General features: G+C 37.4%; 1 protein-coding gene across 2 annotated transcripts in view; it reads right to left on the bottom strand.

Moving 5' to 3' along the window:
* Positions 1-7537: 7537 nt before the first annotated feature.
* Positions 7538-25701, bottom strand: part of lrrc1 (leucine rich repeat containing 1) — a 39248-nt gene continuing 21084 nt past the window's right edge. The window contains exons 10-15 of one of the 2 annotated variants that reach the window (XM_042736100.1): positions 22850-22933; positions 17318-17433; positions 13593-13765; positions 11047-11189; positions 8887-9006; positions 7538-8799 (exon numbers count right to left, since the gene is read on the bottom strand). In XM_042736100.1, the coding sequence (XP_042592034.1) occupies positions 8758-8799; positions 8887-9006; positions 11047-11189; positions 13593-13765; positions 17318-17433; positions 22850-22933 (678 nt within the window). In that variant the 3' untranslated portion in view covers positions 7538-8757. Of the gene's footprint in view, positions 9007-11046; positions 11190-13592; positions 13766-17317; positions 17434-22849; positions 22934-25701 lie in introns of both variants that reach the window. The other variant, XM_042736101.1, reaches the window with a different exon arrangement.

Genomic DNA, 25701 nt, shown 5'->3' on the forward strand with positions numbered 1-25701 from the left:
CTGTTGTTATTCACAGAGGTTTTAGCAGCTCTGCACCCCTATAGATGAGACAGGAACAGAAGTGATGAAATACTTTCAGCTGTTTGCTTGTTAAAAATTTCACCTTTACACAAACTGTAAGATTGAAACTGCAGTATACATATCTCATTAAAAAGCTAAAACTGACGGCGTTTTTTTAATACAAACAGCAGTACACCTTGATATACCTTGCGTTGTAACCCAAATAAGGTATTTTCCCTTATTTAAAACCAATGCTTAGTTTGTGGTTCATTGTTTTTTTTTGTTTGTTTTTTTTTATTGAAAACCCAGCAACAATAAAGACACTCACTTATATTAAATGAAGAAATTAAAGTTTTATTAACAAAAGTTGCTTTTGGATCTGTCATCATAGTGTCAGAATTCTCGCATCACTCTTGTCCCTAACCTTCAACCCTGATGCTTGCTTTTCAGAAAAGTTAATCAGAAAAGCAAATTAAATGAACACGTTAGATCCATGGCCTTCCATTTTTCCTGAACTTCACACCTAGCTGTTGAGTTTGTGGAAAAAAACCCTATATTCATCCTGATTAATTACAGTTTCTAATTATTCCAAAGTTATGGGGCTGAATGAGCAGGTATATAGGACCATGCTGAAGGTGGAGCAGACATTTGCAAGCTATCTTTCCCCGGTCTTTGCATCATCTCTGAAGGCCCAGAGGCTTCCCACCAAGCCAGTTAGAGCAACGTTGGTCTTGGTGGGTAAAGCTTATGCAGCGGCAGGTCAGGCCAGTGCATTTCTGCACACCATGGTGGTGTTACAGGCATACCAGGCCGACCTGCTTAAGGACCTGGGTGAGAGCGAGGAGGCAGATAGCATGGAGAGAGAGATCTGTCGGTGGTTGGGCCATTGGCCTGTAGCCACAGCAGAAAGGAGGCAGATAGCATATCAGGGGGCGGTTGGGGTCTTCAAGGGGGAACATGGATCTGTGGACCATCATTCTCTTGAAGAAAACCCCTCCACTAAGAAGCCCTGATGCCAAGAGTATCAGGGCTTCAAGGGCAGACCCCTCTGGGGAGGAGAGGTTTACACCTCAGTATATGGTGCCCAATCCTCCTCAGTGCCGTCAGGGGGCTGCTCTGTGAACCCTGCCAGCCCCGGTGCTTTAGGGCACAGCAGTCTTCAGCTAGCCCTGTTCTCAGCTGCCGCTTGTAAAGGGTATGGCACGAGAATGCTCATGCCCTCCAGTGGGGGTGTTGTCAGATCGGTTGTTACCTGCCAGTCATCCACTTCAGGGCTCCAGAGTGACTGCTCTAGCCACACCAGAGGCAAGCCTCGAGCAGCTGCAGACTGTAGAGAGAGGCTACAGAATCCAGTTTGGTTCTCACCTTCCTAATTTCAATGGGGTTGTCCACACACTAGTGGGCCCTGAGCAGTCTGTGGTAGTGGAACAAGGAAAAGACACTCTCTTGAGAAAGGAGGCCATAGAACAGGTTCTGCAGCCGATACTTTATTGTTCCATCTGCAGCTTGTCTGCTATTGGAAGTGTGCTTACCTGTGTACAGTAGGGTCCTATGAAATCCATTTTATTTTAGCCTATGTGTGTAGTAAACTGTTTCATTGGGGTTGTATGGGAGGGGCATAATATGATTTGGAGGTGTGGAGGTGACTTTGGTTTGTGTATGAAGGTTTGGTTTTTGTGTCAAGTTGTAGTTTTGTGATGCTAATGTTAATCACCTCCCTCATGGGCTGGGGAATGGTCATGAGTGGCCGCTTTGCCCAGGGTCTGTGGACAGGCCACCATCTTACATGGCACATGAAATCCCTGGAGATGCTGGTCATGTTTCGTGCACTGAAACACTTCCTTCCAGATCTGAGGGGTCATCATGTGCTTGTCCACACAGACAACACATCAGTCGTATCCTACATCAACTGCCAGGGGGGTCTGTGTTCGCGCCCACTATACAAGTTGGCACACTAGATCCTCCTTTGGGCTCAGGGAAAACTCCTCATACTCAGAGCAGTTTACATCTCTGGGCACCTCAATCAGGGAGCAGACATCCTGTCGAGACAGGGGCTAAGGTCCAGGGAATGGAGGCTCCACCCCAAGTTTAGCCAGAATTTCGGAAGTGGATCAATTTGTGTCTCAGGAAATTAAACACTGTCCGCTCTGGTTCTCCCTCATGCATTTAGCTCTGCTTTGATCTTTCGGTCTCTAAACTGAGGTTGTTAAGACCATACTCCAGTCCAGAGCTCCTGCTACGAGGAAACAGTGCACTCTGAAGCGGAAGATTTTCAGTGACTGCAGGACCCAGTAAACTGCCCCATCAGGACAGTTCTGGAGTTTCTGCAGGAGTGTTTCTCCGCAGGATTATCTCCCTCCACTCTGAAGGTGTACATGGCAGCCATAACTGCTTACCATGGCCCTCTGGGTGGTCAGTCATTGGGAAGAGACCCACTCGTTACATGTTTCCTCCAAGGCACTCTGAGGCCTGCACAGTGTACCAAAGTGCCCTTGTGGGACTTGGTGTTGGTTCTGGAGGGTTTGTGCAACACCCTTTTTAAACCCATTGAGGAAGTTCCAGATAAATTCCTCACCCTAAAACTGTCTTTCTCCTTGCTTAAGGCACTGTGAGTTTCTCCCTTGTACCTGGATTTCACCCCAGGCATGGTTAGGACCTTGCCTTTACCCAAGACCCGGGTATGTCCTTAGAGTGGTCACCTCTACCCCAAGGCTCATAGTGTTAAAAGCCTTTTATCCTCGTCCTTTCAAGGATACTGAACAGGAGAAGCAAAATCTCCTCTGTCCAGTTCTAGCATTTGACTTTGGCGTAAGGCAGATCAGTTGTTCCTCTGCTTTGGTCCACCTAAAAAGTGGGTTCCCCAGTGACCAAGCAGACACAATTTCTTTTCAGCCAGCATTCTGGCGTAGAATCCAGGTGCGCTGAGCCTTTTTTTTTCAATCAGAGGAATGCACATGCATTTGTCATGGTACTGTTATGTCAAAGTCATTATTTTTGCTTTCTTTGTGCACAAAAAAAGTATTCTCGTAGCTTCATAACATTGTCATAGAACCACTGATATCACATGGACTTTTTTAAATGAAGTCCTAACTACCTTTCTGGCCCTTGAATGTTTCAGTTGAGTTGCTGTCTATGCAGAATCAGAAAGCTCTTGGATTTCATCAAAAATGTCTTCATTTGTTTTGTGAATATGAACAAAGGTCTTACAGGTGTTTTATTTTTCGGTAAACAATCCCTTTAAGCCTTCTGGTGGCTTGTGTCACCCCGCTCATGACGCTTCTCCATTGGATCGATTCCACACAAGTTTCAGATCGTGGTCACACAGAGGTATTCCCAAAACATTCCAACTCATTCCCTTTAGGGAACCATGATTACATACAGTGGTGGCCAAAATTATTAGAACACTAGTATGTTCACCAGTTAAAAAAAATGGTTTTATCTCAGTTATTTCTATCTTTTGTTGTAGTATGTGAGTAGGAAATATCAGTCTACATTTCCAAACGTTCATTTTGCCATTAATTGTAATAATCCAGTGAGATTTTTGTTTGCACAAGGAGTCTGACAGCAGCCAGTGCTCCACACAGAGATCTGATCTGATCATCATCCAGTCTCTCTAGACTGACGCGAAGAAACAGAACAAACTGAGACAGACTAAATCCAGAAGAACTGAAGACATTGCCACAGTTCTTCTGGATTTAGTCTGTCTCAGTTTTTGTTTCTTCAGACAGACAGACAGACAGATAGATAGATAGATAGATAGATAGATAGAGTGGGGAAAATATTTTTTTGTTCCCCAGCTGATTTTGCATGTTTGCCCACTTACAAAATAATGAAGGGAGTGTAATTTTTATGGTAGGTTTATTTTAACAGATTGAGACAAAATACCGTCCTAAAAATCCAGGAAACAAAAAAAAAAAACTATATATAAAGGTTAGAGATTGATTTGCATTTCAGTGAGTGAAATAATTATTTGATTCCCTACCAAGTTTGCCAAAGAACATCTAAATGATTCAGAGAAGGCTTGGGAGAAAGTGATGTGGTCAGATGAGACCAAAATTGAGCTCTTTGGCATTAACTTGGACCTTCCCTCAGCCAGAACACTGAAGATGGGTCATGGATGGGTCTTCCAGCATGACAATGACCTGAAACATACAGCCAAGGCAACAAAGGAGTGGCTCAAGAAGAAGCACATGGAGAAGGTCATGGAGTGGCCTAGCCAGTCTCCAGACCTCAGTCCTATATCAAATCTGTGGAGGCAGCTGAATCTTTGAGTTGTCAAACGACAGCCAAGAAAGCTTAAGGATTTAGAGAGGATCTGTAAAGAGGAGTGGATCAAAATCCCTCCTGAGATGTGTGTAAACCTGGTGACCAACTACAAGAAATGTCTTACCGCTGTGCTTGCCAACAAGGGTTTCTGCACCAAGTACTAAGTCATGTTTTGCTTGGGGATCAAATACTTTTTTTTCTGGATTTTTTGGTTGGTATTTTATCTTTATATGTTAAAATAAACCTAACATAAAAATTACAGACCCTTCATTTTTTTGTAAGTGGGCAAACTTACAAAATCATCAGGGGATCAAATAAATATTTTCCCCACTGTATGTAGGTAGAAACTTATTGACATATTTAACAGTTAAATATTTCAGTAATGGCACAGTAATTCAGTTTGGAGTGTATCACCAAGAGACCCTCCTGAGACCCTCTGCTTGTGAATATATTTCTGATTACTATCATTCATAAATAAACTAATTAAATTTGGTGTCTTTTATTATAGTGATTTTGTCTTATAACACCCCTTCCTCTGATAACTCACCATAACTTCCTGCCTTCAGGGGTCTTTTAAGTCTTTTCAGAAACATCACTTGTTTCCGTCTACTGTCCAAATGATCAGTTACCTTAGCGACCAGAAAGCACTCAGGCTTCTTCATTACTTGCCAATTAAGCTCCACTGAGACTGCAGCTGCTTCACCAATTAAGTGGATGAAGAAAAATGTCAATCATCCAAGCACTCAGACTTGTTAAGACATATAACTCGGATACATGTTTTTTTATATATGGTACAGTGGAATCTTATGTTCATACTCCCACAATGTAGCATGTTCATGCATTTCTAAATGTCCTTATAAACATAAATTCATAAATTATGAATTAATTAAAATCTAATATATCATGCATGCAACTGCAACAGTTATAATTGATTTTGAAAAGATATACATGGTCAGTGTAACACACACACTCTCTCTCTCTCTCTCTATCTCTCTCTCTCTCTCTCTCACTTAGGTACCAGAACAGCAGTTCTGCTGGGCAACAGACCACAATCATCTGGTACGTGATGCAAAAACTATATCATAACTTCACCACTGAGATCCAGACACCATTAAAATAATAACAATAATAATAATAAATGATTAAAAGCCCCATTATAACACTCTTCTCCATCAAGTTCATCATCATGTGTGCATTTTGTAGTCTTTACCTAAACTACTCCATGCAAAATAAAACCCTTTTTCAGGCTGATATGGAGTCTTAATTATTTTACCCATTTTTAAAAACTTACTTAATTCTCTTCTTGACGATGTCACTAAATCTCATCTTAATCTTATGAATTGTTAATCTTAAACATAAATCTTAAGAGTTAATGTAATTTAATAATTATTATATTTCAGAGATTCATTATTTAAGAATTACACATTTCAAAATATATTAATTCTTCATAATAATATCAGTTAGAATCATATGACATTCCATCAATTCAGGAAGAATTTAATCAATTTTTATCTGATATGGCAGTAATTAGTTATTTACTAAATTGTCTAAATACATTTGATTTAGTATTTTACATTATTGAAAAGAAAATTAAAATGGCATCATTATTTTTGTATAATATATATATATATATATATATATATATAATATATATATATATATATATATATATATATATTAAAGACCACATCTTCATCTATATTTTTCTGTGACTATTTGAAGGTAAAACTTCTTTTTAAAAAATCTTTTTTATTTTAAGAGAGAGAATGAATTATTCTATGCAGCTCTGTTTTGGGTAGAAAAGAAAGAAAATCTGTTATCACAGTCTCTAGTTGGAGAACCAGACGCTCAGCTAGAAGATTCATTGAACAGTAAATGCCAGACACCAGTTTCATCTGCAACAGTGAGGAGAAGACTGTTCAAGGACAAGCTGCTGGCTTTCAGACAGAGTTTCAAAGAATGAGCCACAGCTGAAGCTGCCAAGTAAGACGACAAAAGAACTCGGAGATCACACAACAAACAATATAGTATTATGGATGGAAGAACCTTCAGCTGTGAGGAATGACCTGCAATCATTCATTTGGAAGGAGTTACACAAAGGATGTGATGAAACTTCCCCTGAATATGATATATATATATTTTTTTTTGTTTAATTGCAAGTTCTGCACAGCTGGCATAGTGTTTGTGAGGATTCTACAATGAATAAAGTTTAAAGAATACAGCATGTATTCAAAAGAGAAAGTCATTTGTAACATTTGTTATCAATGTCCTTTAAATGTAAATGTGATGCATCCTTCTGAACAGAAGTTTCCATAAATATGGTCATGTGGAATATAGAATCAGCAAAATGAGCTCCAGGGACCAATGTCATGTTCAATGGGTAAAATTATAGAGCAAATTCTAAATCTTGGTCCATTTGTAGAGCCCATTCATGTCTATTTATATGTGACCATGGACCACCAGAACTGATTTATACATCATCTGAAAGCTGAATAAATAAGCTTTCCATTAACGTATGGTTTGAGATACAACCTGAGGGTGCAAAAAAAATCTAAATATTAAGTAAATCGCCTTTAAAGTTGTTCAAATTAAGTTTTTAGCAATGCATATTACTAATCAAAAAAATGTTTTAATTTATTTACAGTAAGAAATTGAGTAAATATCTTTATGGATCATGAGCTTTACTTAATATCCTGATTATTTTTGGCATAAAAGAAAAATCAATAATTTTGACCCGTAAAATGTACAGTATTTTTGGCTATTGCTACAAATATACCTCAGCGACTTAAGATTGGTTTTGTGGTCCAGGGTCCCATATACAGTATACAATTTGCATTACAAAGCTTCAGCAACAGTATGAAGTGCTCGTCTGAACAGTACATAATCATTATGGAATGGAAATTGTATCTATTGACAAAAATTAGATGTTCAGTACACAACAAAATGTATAAGTGAAATAATACAGAAAAAGCCACACATGCGAGCAGAGGAAACAGTGAGGTAACTGAGTGGGAGAAAACAAGCAAGGGTGGACAAACAACGGGCTGAAGCTCAGATAATAAAAAAATGATAGAAAATGACTAAGAAAATAATAAATAACAGCGTACAGATATGGAATAGCATGAGGTTGATTAAATAATGACAGAATTATATTTTTGGCTGAACTGTTTTTTTAACATCAATCCGAGAAGAACAAAAGCAGGGGCAAGACATCTGTAGCATTTTTGTTTAATATTAAATCTCTGTATAAATAATGAATCTCAACCTTTGATTTCATGAAATCATTTTATTATTTCAGTGGTTAAAGTCATAAACGGCCCAGAAACTACGCCCGTTTAAGATTGTTTTTTGTGCAGCTTCATTTACAAGAAATAAAAGATCAAAATCAACATTAAAAACCATGTCTTTCTTGGAATACAAATGAAAACATACAATGTAAAATGAAGTCCGTAGTGTACCATATACATATATTAAAAAATAAAAAATTGATAGCATTGCTTGTAAAAGTGCATTCTGGCACTTGGAGGGAAAAACTGCTCACCTAAACCAAAGCAGAAGATAATAACTAACTACCCTTACCTTAATTACAAGAGTTTTATTGTATCTGCTTTTTAAAAAGCTGGAAGCACATTTAAACTGCGGCAGAAGTCTGCTTACTTAAGTAATATCAGCTCCAGTTTGTCGGTCCACATGTCGGGAGTGTTTCAGCTCACGGTCCAGAACCGTATTAGCCCTTTTAATTAACTTTTAGTACAAAACATTCTTTACACACACTGAAAACTGCATGGGTTATGAAGAAAAACCTGAAAATCAAATACAAAGCTGCCCCCTCATGTTTAGATAAGAATGAACTGTGTATGACATTAAAAATCTGTCACTTTGTTCGAATGCTTTTAATTCTAAAATTAAGTCCAAGCGATGGGAAAGTTCATTGATTAAGAAAATGGATATGCATCTTTTTTTTGTTTGTTTGTTTGTTTCTAAAATTTACACCACCTGAGCTGCCACACGTACAAAAGTCTCAATATTCACAAGAAACTATACAATAATTTTTAAAATCAGTAGGTCCAAAAACACCTGGGTTCCGTGTATCACCAAAAGAAAGAAATGCACCCAGTGTTCGAAAATAAAAAAATAGAGCATATTATTTATATATATATATATATATATATATATATATATATATATATATATATATATATATATATATATATATATATATATATATATATATATATATATAAAATTCATATTTCTATATTAAAGGTTCTTGACAGATTTATGATAAGACTTGTAGTGCAACTAACTATTTTGTGTGTCAAAGAAAAGCACTGGATTTGAAGAGTAAAAACGTGCATTCCTTTGCTCTGGAGGTCTTTAGAAAAGAAGGCACCGTGTAATGAGGACTCATCCCTGACACAGGGCAGGAGCGGATGAAGTTAGCAGGGCTGGAAAAGGGGCTCTGGTGGTCCCAGGACAGCAAAAGGGTGGTCAGCCCCTGGGAGAACACAGTGAGGAATGGCTCTGCGGGGGCTTCAGGGACAGACACACTGGGTAAGAGACATCTCAGAGTTACAGCAGTCACACAGACGTGGTCACTCGGTCCACAGCATTATTGACCTCGTTTTTGTTGGAATCCAGGCCTTTGGCGGCGTTCATGTCCTTTCGGATGCTCTCGGCCACCTTCTTCATGTTCTTCAGCTCGCCTGGGTGTGGCGTGGCCCGCCGCAACAGTGTTCTCTGAGAAACAGGAAGAAAAAGAACCCTTTTTAATTCACCAATTTTCGTTGTAGCACTCTTCAGAGCATTTTAAGAACCCATGAAAAGTGTATCTGGTTGAAAAAAGAAGGCTGAGGTGTGAGACACTGAAGTGTGTTTTGTCACAGCCTTTCCTTTTGGCATGGAGTTTACCTACTACATGTCCTACAGTGCAATGCACTTGACTCGACTTGCCTTTTACAGTGTGACAGATGATTCAGAAGAAATCATTTTCTCAGCTCAATTGAGTCAAGACTTCATTTTCAAGATGACGGAAAGCATGATGAGGTCGCGTCACACAACAAAGCATACTGCTTTTGACATATGAATAACACACAGGGCCTGTCCCAATACCCACACTTGTGGTCTTGGCCACTTGAGAGCCAGTGCATGTGACAGGAAGTAAATGTTCAAGCAGTGCCCTTAATGCACACTATGTCCACACTCTTTCTAATACTGGTTCCATTATGTTCAGGAACTCAAATGCCCCGAAATCACACGAGAAATCAAGGAAAACTTTACAGTGTTTTTTTAAAATCACTTACTTTGCAGCACCCCAAGTGTATTCAAATGATTACGTACTTTTCTTCTTTTTCTTCTTATCAGCTCCCACTCAGTATTAAATTTCAGTATTAAATATGCATGCAAATTACAGTGATGTGCAACAGTTACCATATGGTGTTTGGCAGTAGTCAAAAAAGATTTTAAAAAGATTAGAATTTTGAATCGGTTTCTTCTTGTAAACTCAGAGATGCGCATTCAGACAATGATTAAATTACCACACGACCTTGGGGTTTGTCAAAAAAATTGTAGGATTTTCATGCCGGTGGTGCGAGAAAAACACCAGCATTCTGGATTCAGAGGCAATAAAATCACAGACCAACTCCTGTAAATCCCCATGAGAAACAATTACCATGCTGTAAGTGTTTCTCATTGGGTAACCAAAACCTTGCAGTCTTCATGCACAATTGAATATTTGGGCAAAATATAGGAAATACGGCATGCAAGTAGACATATGTAAAGACTGCAACTTTGGGTACTGGAACAGGCCCACTGATTTGCAGACTGTTTAAAAAAAAAAAAACAGAAGTAATGGTGCGTTCCATTTGTATTCCTGAGTTCCCAGTAGGAAGTTTTAACTGGAATGCCCTCCCAACTCAGAGTTCCAACCCGGAATCTCAGAGGAATTGCAACAACTCCAACTTCAGAACCCAATATGGCTGCTCAATGCATCAACAGTGAAGAAGTGAAGTGACGTGTTTCCAAGTATGGGCATTTAACCCATCCAAGTGCACACACACACAGTAGTGAACGTACACACACTGTAAACACACACTCGGGGGAATGTGGGCAGCCAATGCTGCGGCGCCCAGGGAGCAGTTGGGGGTTCGGTCAAGGGACCCTTGCTCAAGGGTCTCACCTCAGTTGTGGTATTGAAGGTGGAGAGAGCACTGGTTTTTCACTCCCCCCACCAACAATCCCTGCCGGACCTGACAATTGAACCCGTGACCTTCGGGTTACAAGTCCGACTCTCTAACCAGTAGGCCAAGACTGCCCCCACAGAAGAAAAACGGTAGTAATATATTGTTTAATAGCACTTTTTGTGTGTTTTTAAACGACTGGTATTGCTAAAAATGGACGTGTCACACTTGGTTTTCTGACTTCTCTACTGAAACACAGTCCACTTGGGTGTGACATCATTCCCAGCTCTGACATCCGAGGTCAATGGAATGCACCATAGATACACTAAATATATCCTCTGTAGTATTTAGCTCATAAGTTGCTACTAGCTATTAAGACTGAAATTTATAATTTAAAGTGGGCATTTTAATTCCAGGGAGAATTTTATTTAAAAAATGTATATACCCCTGCAAACAAAGTGTATATCCGAGTGAAAGGTTAGTATGAGGTCATCTTTAAACTAAAACACCACTAAAAAGGCACCCGATACATCACTTGTACAAAACTCATAATCATGCTAAATCCAAATAATACATTTAGCAGAGCCTTCTTCTTCCTCACCTCTTCATCATCCTCATCATCATCCTCCTCCATGAAACGGATGGTGCTCATTCTGTTTGTGGCTTTGTCATCCCAGGTGTCATCCAGCATGCCGCTCTCCACCAGACTCTCCAGAGCACCACAGCGGGCAAGGTTATCGGAACCTAAACAGCATATACATAGATTGTTTTTACACACATGGGTTAAACATACTCCTTTATCTATTATTGGGTTACGGGGAAATATCATTTATTGCATTTACTCTAGTTTTCATAAAATCACACAGAGGAGCTTATATTTCAAGTAAAAGCGGGCTGTGAGATCACCGTTTCAAATCCTGCCTTAGTCACCGGCTTTCTGAGAAACAATCCCTCCCTCCCCCCCTCCCTCACGCGCCCCGTCCAGCCCAGCATGACCTGACCTCCAACACATCCAAACATATCTGAGGAAGTGATGACTAAAAATCTCAAGAGTCATTCAATGTGTCAGCAAAACCTGAAATAAGCATTATGCTGATTTAATGCTCAATTATTTCCTATTGATGCTCAGTTATTAACAATGGATATTATTATCAGTGTTGAAACATTTTTACTGCATAATATTTTTTTGTGGAAACATTATCTTTGATTTGAAACAAATCTTTTTATAAAAAAAGAACATCAACGTCTTCGCTGACACTTTTCATCAATTTAATAGGGCTTTGCTTAAATTTTATTCAATAATATATTCAATCATTTACTTTGTTAAGAATCTGATAGTGTATCAATTTCCACAAAACAGCACAAACTGTAATAAAATTGATGAAAATGTGTCTTGATGTAAATCTTGATATAAATTTAAATGTTTCTTGAGCAGCAAATCAGCATATCAGAATGGTTTCTGAAGGATCATGTGACACTGAAGACTGAAGTAATGAGCTTAATAGTAAAACTCATGTCATGGAATATTGCACATACAAAACTTCACTCTACTGTATTTTTCACCACTGACCCCTACTTTCATCAATGAAAGAAAAGTTAAAGACTCCAGAAAATAAAAGCTTCAATGGGTTTAGGTTAAGACACGGTTGTGGGAGGAGAATGTGTGTGGCAACATCTGAGCTCAGAGGAGATAAGCCTCTTTAGCCGTCCAATCCGCTGGAGATATGTAGAATGCAGCACATGAGTGTGGAGGAAGGCCAGAGGAAGCTCAGGGATATCAAGATCTGATCTGTACATGCCCTGCTGCACCTATACCTCCCCTCAAATCAACACACATCACACACTGAATCATACGGGAGTGCTGAGCACCCCATAAATCCCACAGGACCACCGCAAGATTAAAGCACAGAAGACACGAGATTTTATCAGAATATTACACCCCAAAAAAATCTGATTATGTGCAGAATCCCCTTGCAAATAAACTCGGCAGAAACGTGATGCCTCAAAAGTGGTGAAGTGCTGGTTAGAATGGAAAACATTTAAAGGGCATACTCTGCATCTAACATTCCCCTCCCTGAAGCCCACTAATCTTAGTCAGTTTCATTTTTATTACCTTGATCTCGTTATGATGCCGTTGCTATTTAACCTCTGCATACACACAAAGTTCACACTATAATTTACTATAGCAGACATGATTCCTAAAGCATCATGTGACACTAAACACTGGAGTAATGAGTGCTGAAAATTCAGCTTTGCATCAAAGAAATTATGTAAATCATGCAGCCTTGATTAAAAACATTTAAAAAATAATGTTTCCAAACTTTTGAAAGGTACTGTAGACACAACGTAAAAAAAGAGTTTTCACTTAAGTTTGCACAGTGGATGAAATGATATCAGCTTCATTAATTATAAAGTGAGAACTCTTTGCTCACTTTCTTTATATAACCTGTTCATAAATTGAATAAATGTTGTTTTAAATGCTGCCAAGTACACACTGCAAAGTTTCAGGAGTGATGACCATACAGTATAAGTGCACTACACCTGCCACTTGTTCTGTTACCTCTACTATGTTTCAATTGCTTCTTTAATGCAATGTTTATATAATTGGCCAGTATTAGAAGGCTACATGCTAATGTTTTAACATATTATTTACTTAATTATTAATAGCAGTAATTAAATTTTATTTTTATTTTCACAGTTAAAAAAAATACAAAAAAGTTTGCTATGGTACCAAAATTTGTACCGAGTTCTGTGGAATTTTACTGGTATTGGTACAGACTACTGACTACTACTGATATTGTGACGACACTAGTACACAGCATATGAAATTCTTTTATACAAAAAAGAGGAAAAAATTATTTACAATTCTTAAGCTTATCCTACATATATCTGTTAGCAGTTTCGCTAACTTCTGCCACATTTGACCCTTTCTATAAAACCCCCAACTCGCCTAAAGACACACAGAAAACCTGAAAGCCCAGAACGTCTGACAGAAAGAGAGCACCAGGTCCTCTGATGTTCTGAAAACCTGCCACAGAGACTGTGTGCTTTCACATATGTCCGGTAGAAGTGACATTTCTGGCAGAATTTTTGATGAAAAACAGCTTACAGGATCTTTTAAGTGTCGTGGACACATCAGAGCTTTACCTTTGTTTTCCGATTCACAGGGCTGCTGAGGCAACAGTACACAGGTCAGGACCTTCTCTCCAGACTCGGGGTCCACGTCCGTCTGGAAGGTGAGCAGGGGCTGAGACTGGTTCTCTGACAGCCAGAGAGCTTTGAGTCGTAGAGAGGTCAGGGTCAAGGGCAGGTACAGCAGTCTTCACAGAGACACGAACAGAATATCATTCATCAGACACGCTTCTGCCTCTCTTTAATGCTGTTCCTGCAAACTCTCAAAGCGGAACATTTTATATGTTTTCCTGCCAGTCCTAATGTGGCAGGCATGCATGTGTTTTTGACAGGCTTTATTACTCAGAATAGTTTTATAAATAAAATGCCTTTTTAAACTAACCCGACAAATTTCCAAGTGAAAAAACATATCCAACAGGTCCATGGAGCATGTGCACTAGAGGATTTGAAATCAGAAATGTGAAGCTTGTATTTTTGCTATCACCTTTATATGAATACTTCTATTCAACAGCATATTATTTGAGCTGTAAAGTTCTGTGTGCATATGATTAATTTCTGTATGCATCACTGGCTGTGGATTTGTTTGTTTGTAATTTAACGCCATTCTCACTCTTGTTTGAGCCTGTGCTTACCATATTTGATGTGCTCCGAGTATGTGCATTGATCAGGTTTTTAAATGTGAATAAAAGCCTACATTAAATCAGCATATACATGCATACACACACACACACACACACACACACACACACATATATATTAGGGCTAGTAATTTAACGCATTTAACCACGCCCCATGTGGGTCATATGACATTTCATACAGCTGACGGATGACAAATATGATGTAGGGCAACAACTCGCTGCGTGATGGAGCCTTGAGAACGTAGTTAGAATGTCCCTAAAATTCAAGATATGGGACAAAAATACCCGTTTGAGTTTTTGTCTCATTTACATCATATAGTTAAGCATTATCGCAAGAGTGCAAAAGTGATACTGATCTTATACAACAGGGCGAGTATTACAGAAAGATCCTAACTTTAAAATCTTATCTGTTTGGTAACCATGGTAATTTCAGTTAGGACTACATTTAGGACAAAATCTATTACAGAACAGCATTTCCTAAGTGTTTTATCTAAACTACAGATAGGAAGGGGGAGTTTCAGAAACTTGACAAAAAACCCTTAAAACGGTCTTAACTTTAGGACAACTTCAAAATTATTTGAAAGCTAAAGAAAAAAATGATTACAATTTCGCTGCCAAACAATGTAATTACATTTATTAATAATTGAAAATAAAGAGCGGAGATGTTTAAAGGGGTCATATGATGTTGCTAAAAAGAACATTATGTTGTGTATTTAGTGTAATGCAATGTGTTTATGCGGTTTAAGGTTCAAAAAACATTTTCCAAATAATGTACATTATTGTTTCTCCTCTATGCTCCGGCTTTCTTAAACGTGTCGATTTTTTACAAAGCTCATCGTTCTGAAAAGCGAGGTGTGCTCTGATTGGTCAGCTATCCAGTGTGTTGTGATTGGCCGAATACCTCAAGCATGTAATGGAAATTTTATGCCCCTTAAAAGGTACTCCGCCCCAAAATTCAAATTTTGTCAATCACTTACCCCCATGTTGTTCCAAACCTGTGAAAGCTTTGTTCGTCTTCGGAACACAATTTAATATATTTTGGATGAAAACCGGGAGGCCTGTGACCAATGTTCCCTCTAATTTTTTTTCTTGCTGAGCAAAAGTTTTCTTTATTGGGCAGACATTTCGGCCACCTGAGCAAAAACATTCTTTATACCAGACCTGTACAACGCACACACAAAAAACTGTGTAACTTTTAACTTTGTGTTATTTGTATTTAATTTGAGCCGTGACTAAATTTTAGGTTTACCTGAGAACCGTTTCTTTTTTCTTTTTTTTGTTACAGTTTAATACACTGCCATTCAAAAGTTTGGGATAAATAATGTTTATTAAAGAAGTTTCTTATTCTCATCAAGGCAGTATATATTTGATAAAAATACTGAATATTATTTCACAAAATAATATTGTGAAATATTATTGCAATTTAAAATAAAAGTCTTCTATTTTAATATACTTTAAATTATAATTTATTCCTATGAAGCAAAGCTATTTTTAGCATAATTACTCCAGTCTTCAGTGTCACATGTTGGAAACAGTTTTGCTGCTTAATATTTTTTGGGGACCTGTGATATTTTTTGATAAATATAAAGTTAAAAAAGAATAGTGTTTATTGAAAATAGAAATTTTGTGTTACAATATACAATACTATTAAAACTTTTTTATGTTTTATATAAAACTCTATCATACGGTTGAGCTGTCAGTCCATGGTCAAACTTGATTTAAATTCAGAGAGCTATTTCTACAAAGTTAGCTCAATCATACGGTAGATATAACACTTAAAGGGTTAAACAGCACAGCAGTTTCAACACTGATATCAGCATATTAGATTGATTTCTGAAGGGTCACATGACACTGCAGACTGGAGAAATTATGCTGAAAATTTAGCTTTGCTTCATGGGAATAAATAATATTTTGAAGTATATTAAAATAGGAAATCAATATTAGAAATTGCAATAATGTTTCACAATATTAATGTTTTTTCTGTATTTTTGGTCAAATAAATACATCCTTGATGAGCATAAGATACTCCATTAAAAAAACAAGGTCAATTATTTATAAGGGTTAATATTATAGGCCTAACATAATATAATATCAAAAATAATTAAAAACCGTGAACGTGAATTCTTCTATAGCTATCTAAACATCCATATGAAGTAGTTTGCACAATACACCTGTGTGTGACTGTAAATGTCTCTGAGTTTTGTTACCGTTCTGTGCCCATCATCCACTATATCCAGCACTTAATCAGGCCACACTTCTTTAATACCTGATGATGTTTTATTTCACATGTCATTGCGTTGGCTCTCGATTTGAGCTATTTTGTCCGCAACCATAAAAATTTTCTGTTTCTACAGCGACTCATTTGGCGCACTGCCGCGCACATCATTCTCTTTCTATGAAACCTGTAAACCGCATTCACCGGTTCTAACTCTACCGCGATATCAACTTTATAGCAATTTATCGGAGCATTGCAATTCAGTCGCTTTCACAAATGGCTTTCCCAACTCATTGTCAACTTTATAGCAATCACAGCCCGCGATGGAAGAAGTGCGCGGCCGCCGCGCGCGTTCGCTTTCACAAATGGCTTTCCCAACTCATTGAGTTGGCACAGCTTAGAGGAAACATTGTGTGTGGGTGTAGAAAAGTATGAAAGGTATGTTAAGATTTGTAGGTCTGCCATCAGTGGTTCAACCATAACGTTATGAAGCAACGAGAATACTTTTGGAAATGAAGAAAACAAAAATAACTTTATTCAACAATTCCTTTGTCAACGGTCTCCTCTGTGTCTCTCTATATCACCGTAAGCTTTTACGGGTTTGGAACGACATGGGGATAAGTGATTAATGAAAAAAATTTCATTTTGGGGTGGAGTATCCCAGCCCTACTTATATATATAGTAGGGCTGGTAAGCGATATATATATAGGAACAGAAATATTTCATATTTCATTAAAAATATCCTTATTTGTGATTTAAAGATAAATGAAAGTCTTATGGATTTGGAATGGTGATGCAGTGATACACCTCCCGTGTCAAGTCACTGATGTGCTTGACTTCTGTGTCTACATTGAAAACCCCGGTGAGAAAACACTGTTGTGACAAACCTGTTTCCAGAAACGTCGAGCACATGCAGCTCTGTAGCCTGCGAGAGCTCGGGAGGGATGCGCGCCAGACGGTTCTCTCTCACACACAGAACATTCAGACTGCAGCAGCCGCCGATCTGAAACCAATCACAAAACAACATGAGCAAACTCCCCTGTGACCACTGTGAAACGCTCCGGAAATTAGCACAACATCAGCTCTGCCAGCATATGAATACTTGCAGGAAAATGACTGTGAAGACAGAGTGATGAACAAAATGAATTGAACACCGCTGCACTAAACAGCAAGCAAACCTTTCCTAAATAAGCGGTTTCAGTGACAGTAAGCCAGCAGAGCTCAAATTAGAAGCAATTAGAGGTGGTCTGAACTAGAGTTAATGGGCAGCTAAAAGGCAATGAAAGCTCTCAAATGCAAAAGATTTTGGAGCAATGGATTCCTATGGAGCGATTCACACCAGACTGCTGAAAAAGTGAGGTTTTCTCATCTGTGTGTTACTGCTTACATTTGAACACAATGGTCAATGATAGTTATTTTTCATGATTAAGAACTGGAAAAAAAAAAATGAAAAAGAGCTGGAAAAAAAAATCTGACTTCAAGCTGGAAGTTCAGAGGTGTAATTATCCATTTTATGAAATGCTAATGAAACATTATTAACCTGACCCCAGATAATTGTTATTTTTTATTAGTTAAAATAAGGCTGTACAATAAATCATATTTTGATCATCTCTGCTTCTCTTGGATTAACTAAACATAATTATTTGAAGTATTGGCCAGCTGGTTATTCATCTTGATCATCCTTTTTTTTTGTGGCATTTATGTTACCTTTCATTGGTTACAAGCCTCCATAATAGTTCATGCACAGGGGTGCCAGATGTCAAGAGTTTAAGAGGATATATTTTCTTCCCAGTGTTTTACTTAATTTTCCCAACCTGGCAACCACGCTGATGTACTGAAGACCAGCAAAAACATATTTGATTATGATATTCTGTTTAAATGAATGTGTAATACAGCCAAGTTTGTTCTCCTTCACAATCATAAGGCCAATGTGTATTTGTCGTAAGTAAATCTGCAAGGAAACCTTCTCAAATGACATACTGTAATAAATCCAAACATAAACCTCTATGGCTATTTTGTTTGTGATTGCTAAATAAACGCACCTACACAAACTCTGTGCTATACTACAAAGTCCTTTTTACCGTTTCCACAGAAAAAAACATTACCATAATTTGGAATTACTGGAATTTATATTAGAAAACGTCACTGTTTTAACATCTAGTACAGTGGAGAGCAGAATGGGACAGAGAAAGGAGGAGGGGATCAGGAAAGCACCACATGCCGATAAATTTCTTAGGGTTTTACCAGCTTTCACCTGTAGAAAGTGTTAATTAAAAATGATAAATATATGATAAAAATAATAAATCCTAAAATGAAATAACTGATTTGTGCTTACGTGAAAATGCAATAATTTTGACTAAAAGAAATAGTAACCAATAATCGCGATTATAATTGATAATCATGATTATTTTAGTCAGTTTGTCATTATGTGTAGCCCTACACTCTGAGATTGCTTGAAGATGAAATAATATGAGAACATGACATTTTGCTGGCTTTTGCGTTGTGTCGTGTCCATTGATTGAGGTCAGAGAAGTCTCAGAGAACAAGCGGTCTCATTCATACAAACCCATTGTTTAAACAAAACAATGACATTCCTCAAATCTTGTTCAGCTGTCACCAGCGCCCGTCCTCACCCCACACACAGGAAAGTATGGAAGAGTAACCCTTTAAGAATAGGAGATGAGGGTTTCTCAAGATCATAAGACACTTGAGGGCCATTGAAGAAGACACAAGACACAGAGCATTAACTCAAAGGGCTATGTGTTTGTCCGGGTGTGTGTGCCCCATCCCGAGCACTGCAGTCAAAAACACACAGCACTACAGCTTGTATGGGTAGGCAAAGTCATGTGACGGGTGATGGCAGGGTGCCCCAGGCCAGTACGCGAATAACACTGACTGACCTAAGGTGCGCTTTCACTGAACTCAATCTGGCCTGGAACTGGATTTGCTGGTTAGGAAGTGTAAGGATTAACCACTATCGGATGAGTCAGTGTGTAAAGCAAAGCACTCATGACAGACACGCTCACACAGGAGGGAGACTTACTTGAGCCAAAGCAAGTGTGAGCTATTGTGCCAAGCATGTTGAGAGTTTTAACAATGGAGTCTGAACATCTTAATTTAGCAAAGTACTGTTCCTTAGAATTGCTGTGAGGACAAATATATTTAATCTTAAAGACAATGAACTGTAAATGCTAAAGGCTGCACGGTTAAGGCTGTTCAAACTGCACTTCATACCAATTTTAAATATTTGATATGTATTACATTACATTGTGGATTGCAATTTTGCAAGTGTTGATCTGCTTGATTAGACATTGTAGTCAATATCTAACATGACAGCAAAAGAAATTAGAGTCAATGTGGAAAAATCCGTCAACAAAATTATAGACACCATGACACCCAACTAATGAGTCTCACAATGTAACTAATTGGACTTAATAAGGGGTAAGGTTTGGTTTGGGGTTAGGTTCAGGGTTAATACCTAGTTATTATAAGTACATCATACATGCATGAGAATTTCAGTCAAACTTTATTTAAGCTCCAATTCTCACTATTAACAAACCATAAACTATGTCTTTTGCTTCAATAAACTCTTAATTTCCTGCTTAGTAACAGCTAGTAGGGTAGTTAAGTTTAGGTATTGGGTAGGATTAGGGATGTAGAGTATGGTCATGCAGAATATGGGCTTTGTAAGTACTAATAAACAGTCATATGTTAGTAATAGGCATGCTAATAAGCAACTAATTAATAGTAAGAATTAATCCCTATATTAAAGTGTTATCAGAATTTCTTACTCAATTTAATGCATCAACTATTATATAAAAAAAATAAAAAAAATAAAACACTATCTACAGTAATCAGTACCCGGCATAATCGAGTACACCCCCTATGAACAAACGCAAGAGAGTTCCCCCCAATAATCACTAATACACTTCATGGAAAGATGGCAACATATATAAATATATGCATTAATAAAAACAGAAATATATGTAATTAATATCTGCCAATTTTGTTTAAATGAAGAGTTGCAGAAATAAGTACACCCTTGATTAAATTGAACAAACTTGTAATATTCCACTACTTAATACATACTCCATAACCGCCCCACATTAAGTACACTGCTCTGACCCTCATGTTCATGACAAACTGTCACATCTATCCTGATTAACTAAAGGAGCATGACCTCTTTAAACGCCCTGGTCTTAAATGGATAGTTCACCCAAAAATGAAAATTCTGTCATTAATTACTCACACTCATGTCGTTCCAAACCGTAAGATCTTTGTTGTTCTTCGCAACACAAATTAAGATATTGTGGAGAGTATCACGATGCATTGTGTACATGAAGCAGAAGCAAGCGCATACGGCGTGATACTCTCCACAATGGTGGCGCACTGCTGCAGACGGGATGAAGAGAAGAATTGTTGAATAAAGTCGTTTTTTTTTTTTTTAGGAAACAGGTGTTCTCAGTATTGTTTTTTTGTAAAATTATGGTTGAACCACTGACGTCACATGGACTATTTTACAGATTTCCTGGCAACGTTTCTGGACTTGGAAACATTGCAGTTGTGTTGCTGTCTGTGCAGGTTCAGAAAGTTCTCGGATTTCATAAAAAAATATCTTAATTTGTGTTCCAAAGATGAACCGAGGTCTTACGGGTTTGGAACCATATGAGGGTGTGTAATTAATGACAGAATTAGCATTTTTGGGTGAACTATCCATTCAATGGAAAGTGTTGCTAAACTTTACAAAATCCCAAGATCTACCGAAAAAAAAAAAAAAGGTTTGGAAAAGGTTAAATGAGTTTATGCTTTGGCTACAGTTCCAGTGTGGACAACAACAACAACGCATATCACTTCTGCAGGCTGCATCTTACTTTGTGAGACAGACAGTCACTCTTTTCATAGCTTTAGCTGGCTCTGAGGTACTTGCTTGGTATTTTTCTGCTCTTTCCATGTGAAAAAAAGAACACTTATCACTAAAGGAATGCTTAAAGTGAAGGCCTGATTATTCTCAAGGACCTTTTCAAGTCTTTTTTACTTTTGCTAAATTTTCACTTAAAACAATGATTTGGTATTCCTCTTGTACAACTGTCCTCTTTTGGGCTAAGAAATAAGTAAATAAGTCTCCAGACAGTTAACTCCCAAGTGGTTCTATTGTTAGCAGCATAATTTTCAAGAAATTACTCCCCTTTTAAACATTTTGGTTGAACACACTCACTTTTATTTGCTAACTTTCAGGAAGATGTACTCATTTTTGCAACACAAAATGTTATCACTTTGATAAGAAAATAAAAATTTCCTGAATAATTTCAACGTGCTTCTTTGGTAACTGATCAAGCAGACTTGATGGAAAATTATGTCCCAGAAGAACCTTAACTTGTCTGAATGCATAATATGTAATGAATATAGATCTCAGAAGATTAGGGTTCATCTAAGTAAAGAATAACAGCTGGATTTGTTTAGTTTTAGAGGGGGTGTACTCTATGCTGAGGATTTTTATACTAGAGTTTTAATACTAGACCACCACAAAACTATGGTACCAATAAGTTCAACATTGTGACATCACAGACATTCAGAATATATTTCAAATAGGCGCTGGATACTATTTTCTCAACAAAGTACCCTTTGCAGCACTACTGTAATCTACTGTTATATACTGTGTCGGACATGCAACTCACGTCTTACCGCAGTTGTATTATAATGATCCAACCATAAAATTTCTTGTCTGTCAAGTTTAATAGTAATAAAAACTTTTTCCTCAAACATAAAAAAAAATAAAAAGATTACTCTGGAAAAAGCATGACAATCTTCAAGGACTTGTTCTAGTCATAAACAACACAAAGTCCTGCAATGAAGGTAGTCATGAACGTACTGTAGGAGAAATTCAGCATTTCAGTTGAAAAATACCTGCTGGATGACCTTGAGCTAATAACACTCCACTCACCTAATGTTAATCCAAGTAATTAACAAAATGAAACATAACTCCCATTCCTAATACTGTTAAACATAGTTTGACAACCTTGTGAACTTGTATGCAAAGTAATGTCTAAATATACAGTGCGAGTAAACTAGCAACAGCAAGAAAAACTAGTTCTAAGCATATCAGAACGGTTACTGAGAATCTGCCGTAGGCGCCACTGTATTTACTGCATATGTACAGTAAACACACAGTCCCACCCATGGAGTGAAGTGTAAGCAAGATGTGTTAAAAGATAGTTTGCTACATGCTGCTGGCATCAAGTCCCCCTGAGAGCTCCCTGTCTAAACTAGGAAGTCATGAGTACAATTTGATGTGCATTCAAGTGACTACGGGTCAAATGAAAGGTACCGATTGGGAAATCTGAAACCTTTTAAGACAATAAAATGAATAGTAGTTCTGCTTGTGTTTTGTGAATAAGGGCCCAATGACTAGGATGGCATACCTCTTTTGGTAAAGACGTTAGTCGATTCCTATCACAGTTGAAGTTGGACAGTTTCTTTAGTTTTCCCATACTTCTTGGCAAATTCTGAGAGAAAAAAAAACACATTTGAAAATCACATACATTAACATGTACTGTAAAATAAAAAATGGACCAATAAGACGATCACATAAGACTCTACACTCAAAAAAAAAAAAAAAAAAAAAAACGCTGGGTTGATCCAAGCCATCTTTAGGTCAAATATTAACAAACCCAACCATTGGTTTAAATTACCCTAAATTCTAGATTAATCTTAAATCTAGGTTAATTTAAACCAACGGTTGGTTTTGTCCATATTTGACCCAAACATGGGGTGATACAACCCAGCATTTTTAAGGGTGTAATAAGCTTTTTTTAAAGGGGTCATCGGATGCCCATTTTCCACAAGTTGATATGATTCTTTAGGGTCTTAATGAAAACTCTAACATAGTTTGGTTAAACTCTCAATGGTAGTGTAAAAAAACCCCACCTTTTTAATCCTGCCAAAAACAGGTCTTTACCGAGCAAGCCGTTTTGTAGCATTTTCCTTTAAATGTAAATGAGCTCTGCTGACCCCGCCCCTCTCTTCCCAGCCGCTCTCAGAAAGACTGTTTACTTTAGCCACATTCAACGTGAAACTTGCTAATCAGCACTTTATAATGAAAGACGATTTGCAAAGATTCATTAAAGGAGTGGTTCATTGCGATTTCACTTTTTTAACGTTAGTTAGTTTGTAATGTTGCTGTTTGAGCATGAACAATATCTGCAAAGGTACGAAGCTGAAAGTTCAATGCAAATGGAGATATCGTCTTTTAAAATTCTGAAAGTTTAATGCCTACAAAAACGGCTGGTAGGGACGATAACGAGTTACTTCCTGGGTTCATGACATAACAAGCCCAGATAAACCCCGCCCTCGGGAAAAGGCAGCAAAGGGGGCGAGGCCATGCTGCATTGCTTTAGAGTAGAGGAAGAGAAAACTAGAGGTACACGTAAAAATCTATTCATATATGAATCACGATTCTGTGTTTAATGATTAATGGATTCACAAGTTTCTAAATCAATGTTCTAAAGCAGCAGTTCTTAATACTGTTCCCCGCATCCCCTGCTCTACACACGCTCTGCATCTCTCTCTCTCTCTCTCTCTGTTTCTATATTTGTGTTCTAAAGCAGTGGTCTCTCTCTCATTCAGTTCAGCTCCAACCATGAACTGTTCCAATGAGAAGCATTAAACATGGATGCGCGTGCAGCTGCCGTACTGTATTAAAGCTTTAATCAGGATAAAACCACATATTAAAAACTAACATAAGCAGTAGCCTTTACAAATAACAGCGCATCTAAAAGTATGAGACAACAACAAACAAAAAGCACAGGCCTACCATTAAAAGCTGTGCTTGCACAGGTTCTGTGCGATCCTCTTCACTAATATCCTCTGCTTCTCAATCGGGCTCAAACAGGGAAACAATGGCGGACTGATGACAGTCACTCAGGATGAGTCTAAGGTAAGACACCAGTCCAGTCTGTGCTGAAACGCTACTGTCAATCAAACTATCGTGGGAGGGGCCTGTTTTTGTGACGTCACATAGACAGGCATCTGAGATAGGCTCGATTTGAGAAAGGGGTAAAAATTTTGGTAGATAAAAAAAAAAAAAAAAAAAAAAAAAAAAAAACAACAGTGGGTGGATTTTAATCATTATAGGGTGGTTGTGTGCACACTGCCAACACACATTTCAGTTCAAACTATTTGTAAAAGTGCATGTAGCATCCGATGACCCCCTTAAGGGCATAGATTAATGGGTTTATGGGGTTTATGAGGATTTATAGTCAGGGGATATTCCAGAAAGCAGGTTATGTGACATACCCGAGTATGTTTAAGAGAAAGCAAGCGGATAACCTCAGCTTTCGGTTCCAAAAATGGAGGTAACTTTCAGTCTATGCAAGTAGCCAAAGTAACTTCTTCTCTGAACATAACCTGCTCCGGAGTAAGTTCTGTTTCAGGGTTAGTTTACTTCAGCGCACAATATTATATATTATTACAATATAGTTACATAAACTATATACATACTATATATATATATATATATATATATATATATATATTTATATGTTTTATTCACACATACATTATGTGAACAAAAACCTTTATTTTGGATGTGATTAATAAATAAAATATATATATATATATAGATAGATAGATAGTTGTATGAAATTTTAAAGCACTAATATTAGTAATATATAAGGTACTACTATATTATTCTAACATTTGTTATATTTATTTCATTGGCATATATAATATTTATCTGTATAAATTATAAAACACTATTATGACAAGGTAATGTTTATTTTATTATATTATGTTTATTTTATTTTAGAATCATCTCACACATCATGGATCTGCATTTTCTATAACGTATTTCCTTAATAAAATACATGGTTTGGATTAATCAACCAAGAGTTCAGGGCATATGTGACGGTAAGTTAACCGTGCTTTCTGGAATACACCCCAGAGGTGCCCCGCTCCCAGAGATCAACCTTTCCATTCTGCTGAGTTTAGATCTAACCCTAATCAAACACATAAATAACCACACATCTGGGCTTCAGAAAATTACTGACAGGTGTGTTACAGCAGGGCTGACACTGACCTGAACACCATTTAAATGAGCAATTTTAGTCAGCCCTACATTCTTCTTATTATGTTGTTATCAGCAATTTAAATGTCATGATTTTTGAAAAAGTGAAAAATCTTTTTTTTAATATTATAATATTTGAATCAAAAGAACTGTGCAATGAACTGATATTCAATAAGTTAATAATTAACTAATTTTAATGAGCACAATTTA

The sequence above is a fragment of the Cyprinus carpio genome, chromosome B13, assembly GCF_018340385.1.
Source record: "Cyprinus carpio isolate SPL01 chromosome B13, ASM1834038v1, whole genome shotgun sequence".
NCBI classification, from domain to species: domain Eukaryota; kingdom Metazoa; phylum Chordata; class Actinopteri; order Cypriniformes; family Cyprinidae; genus Cyprinus; species Cyprinus carpio.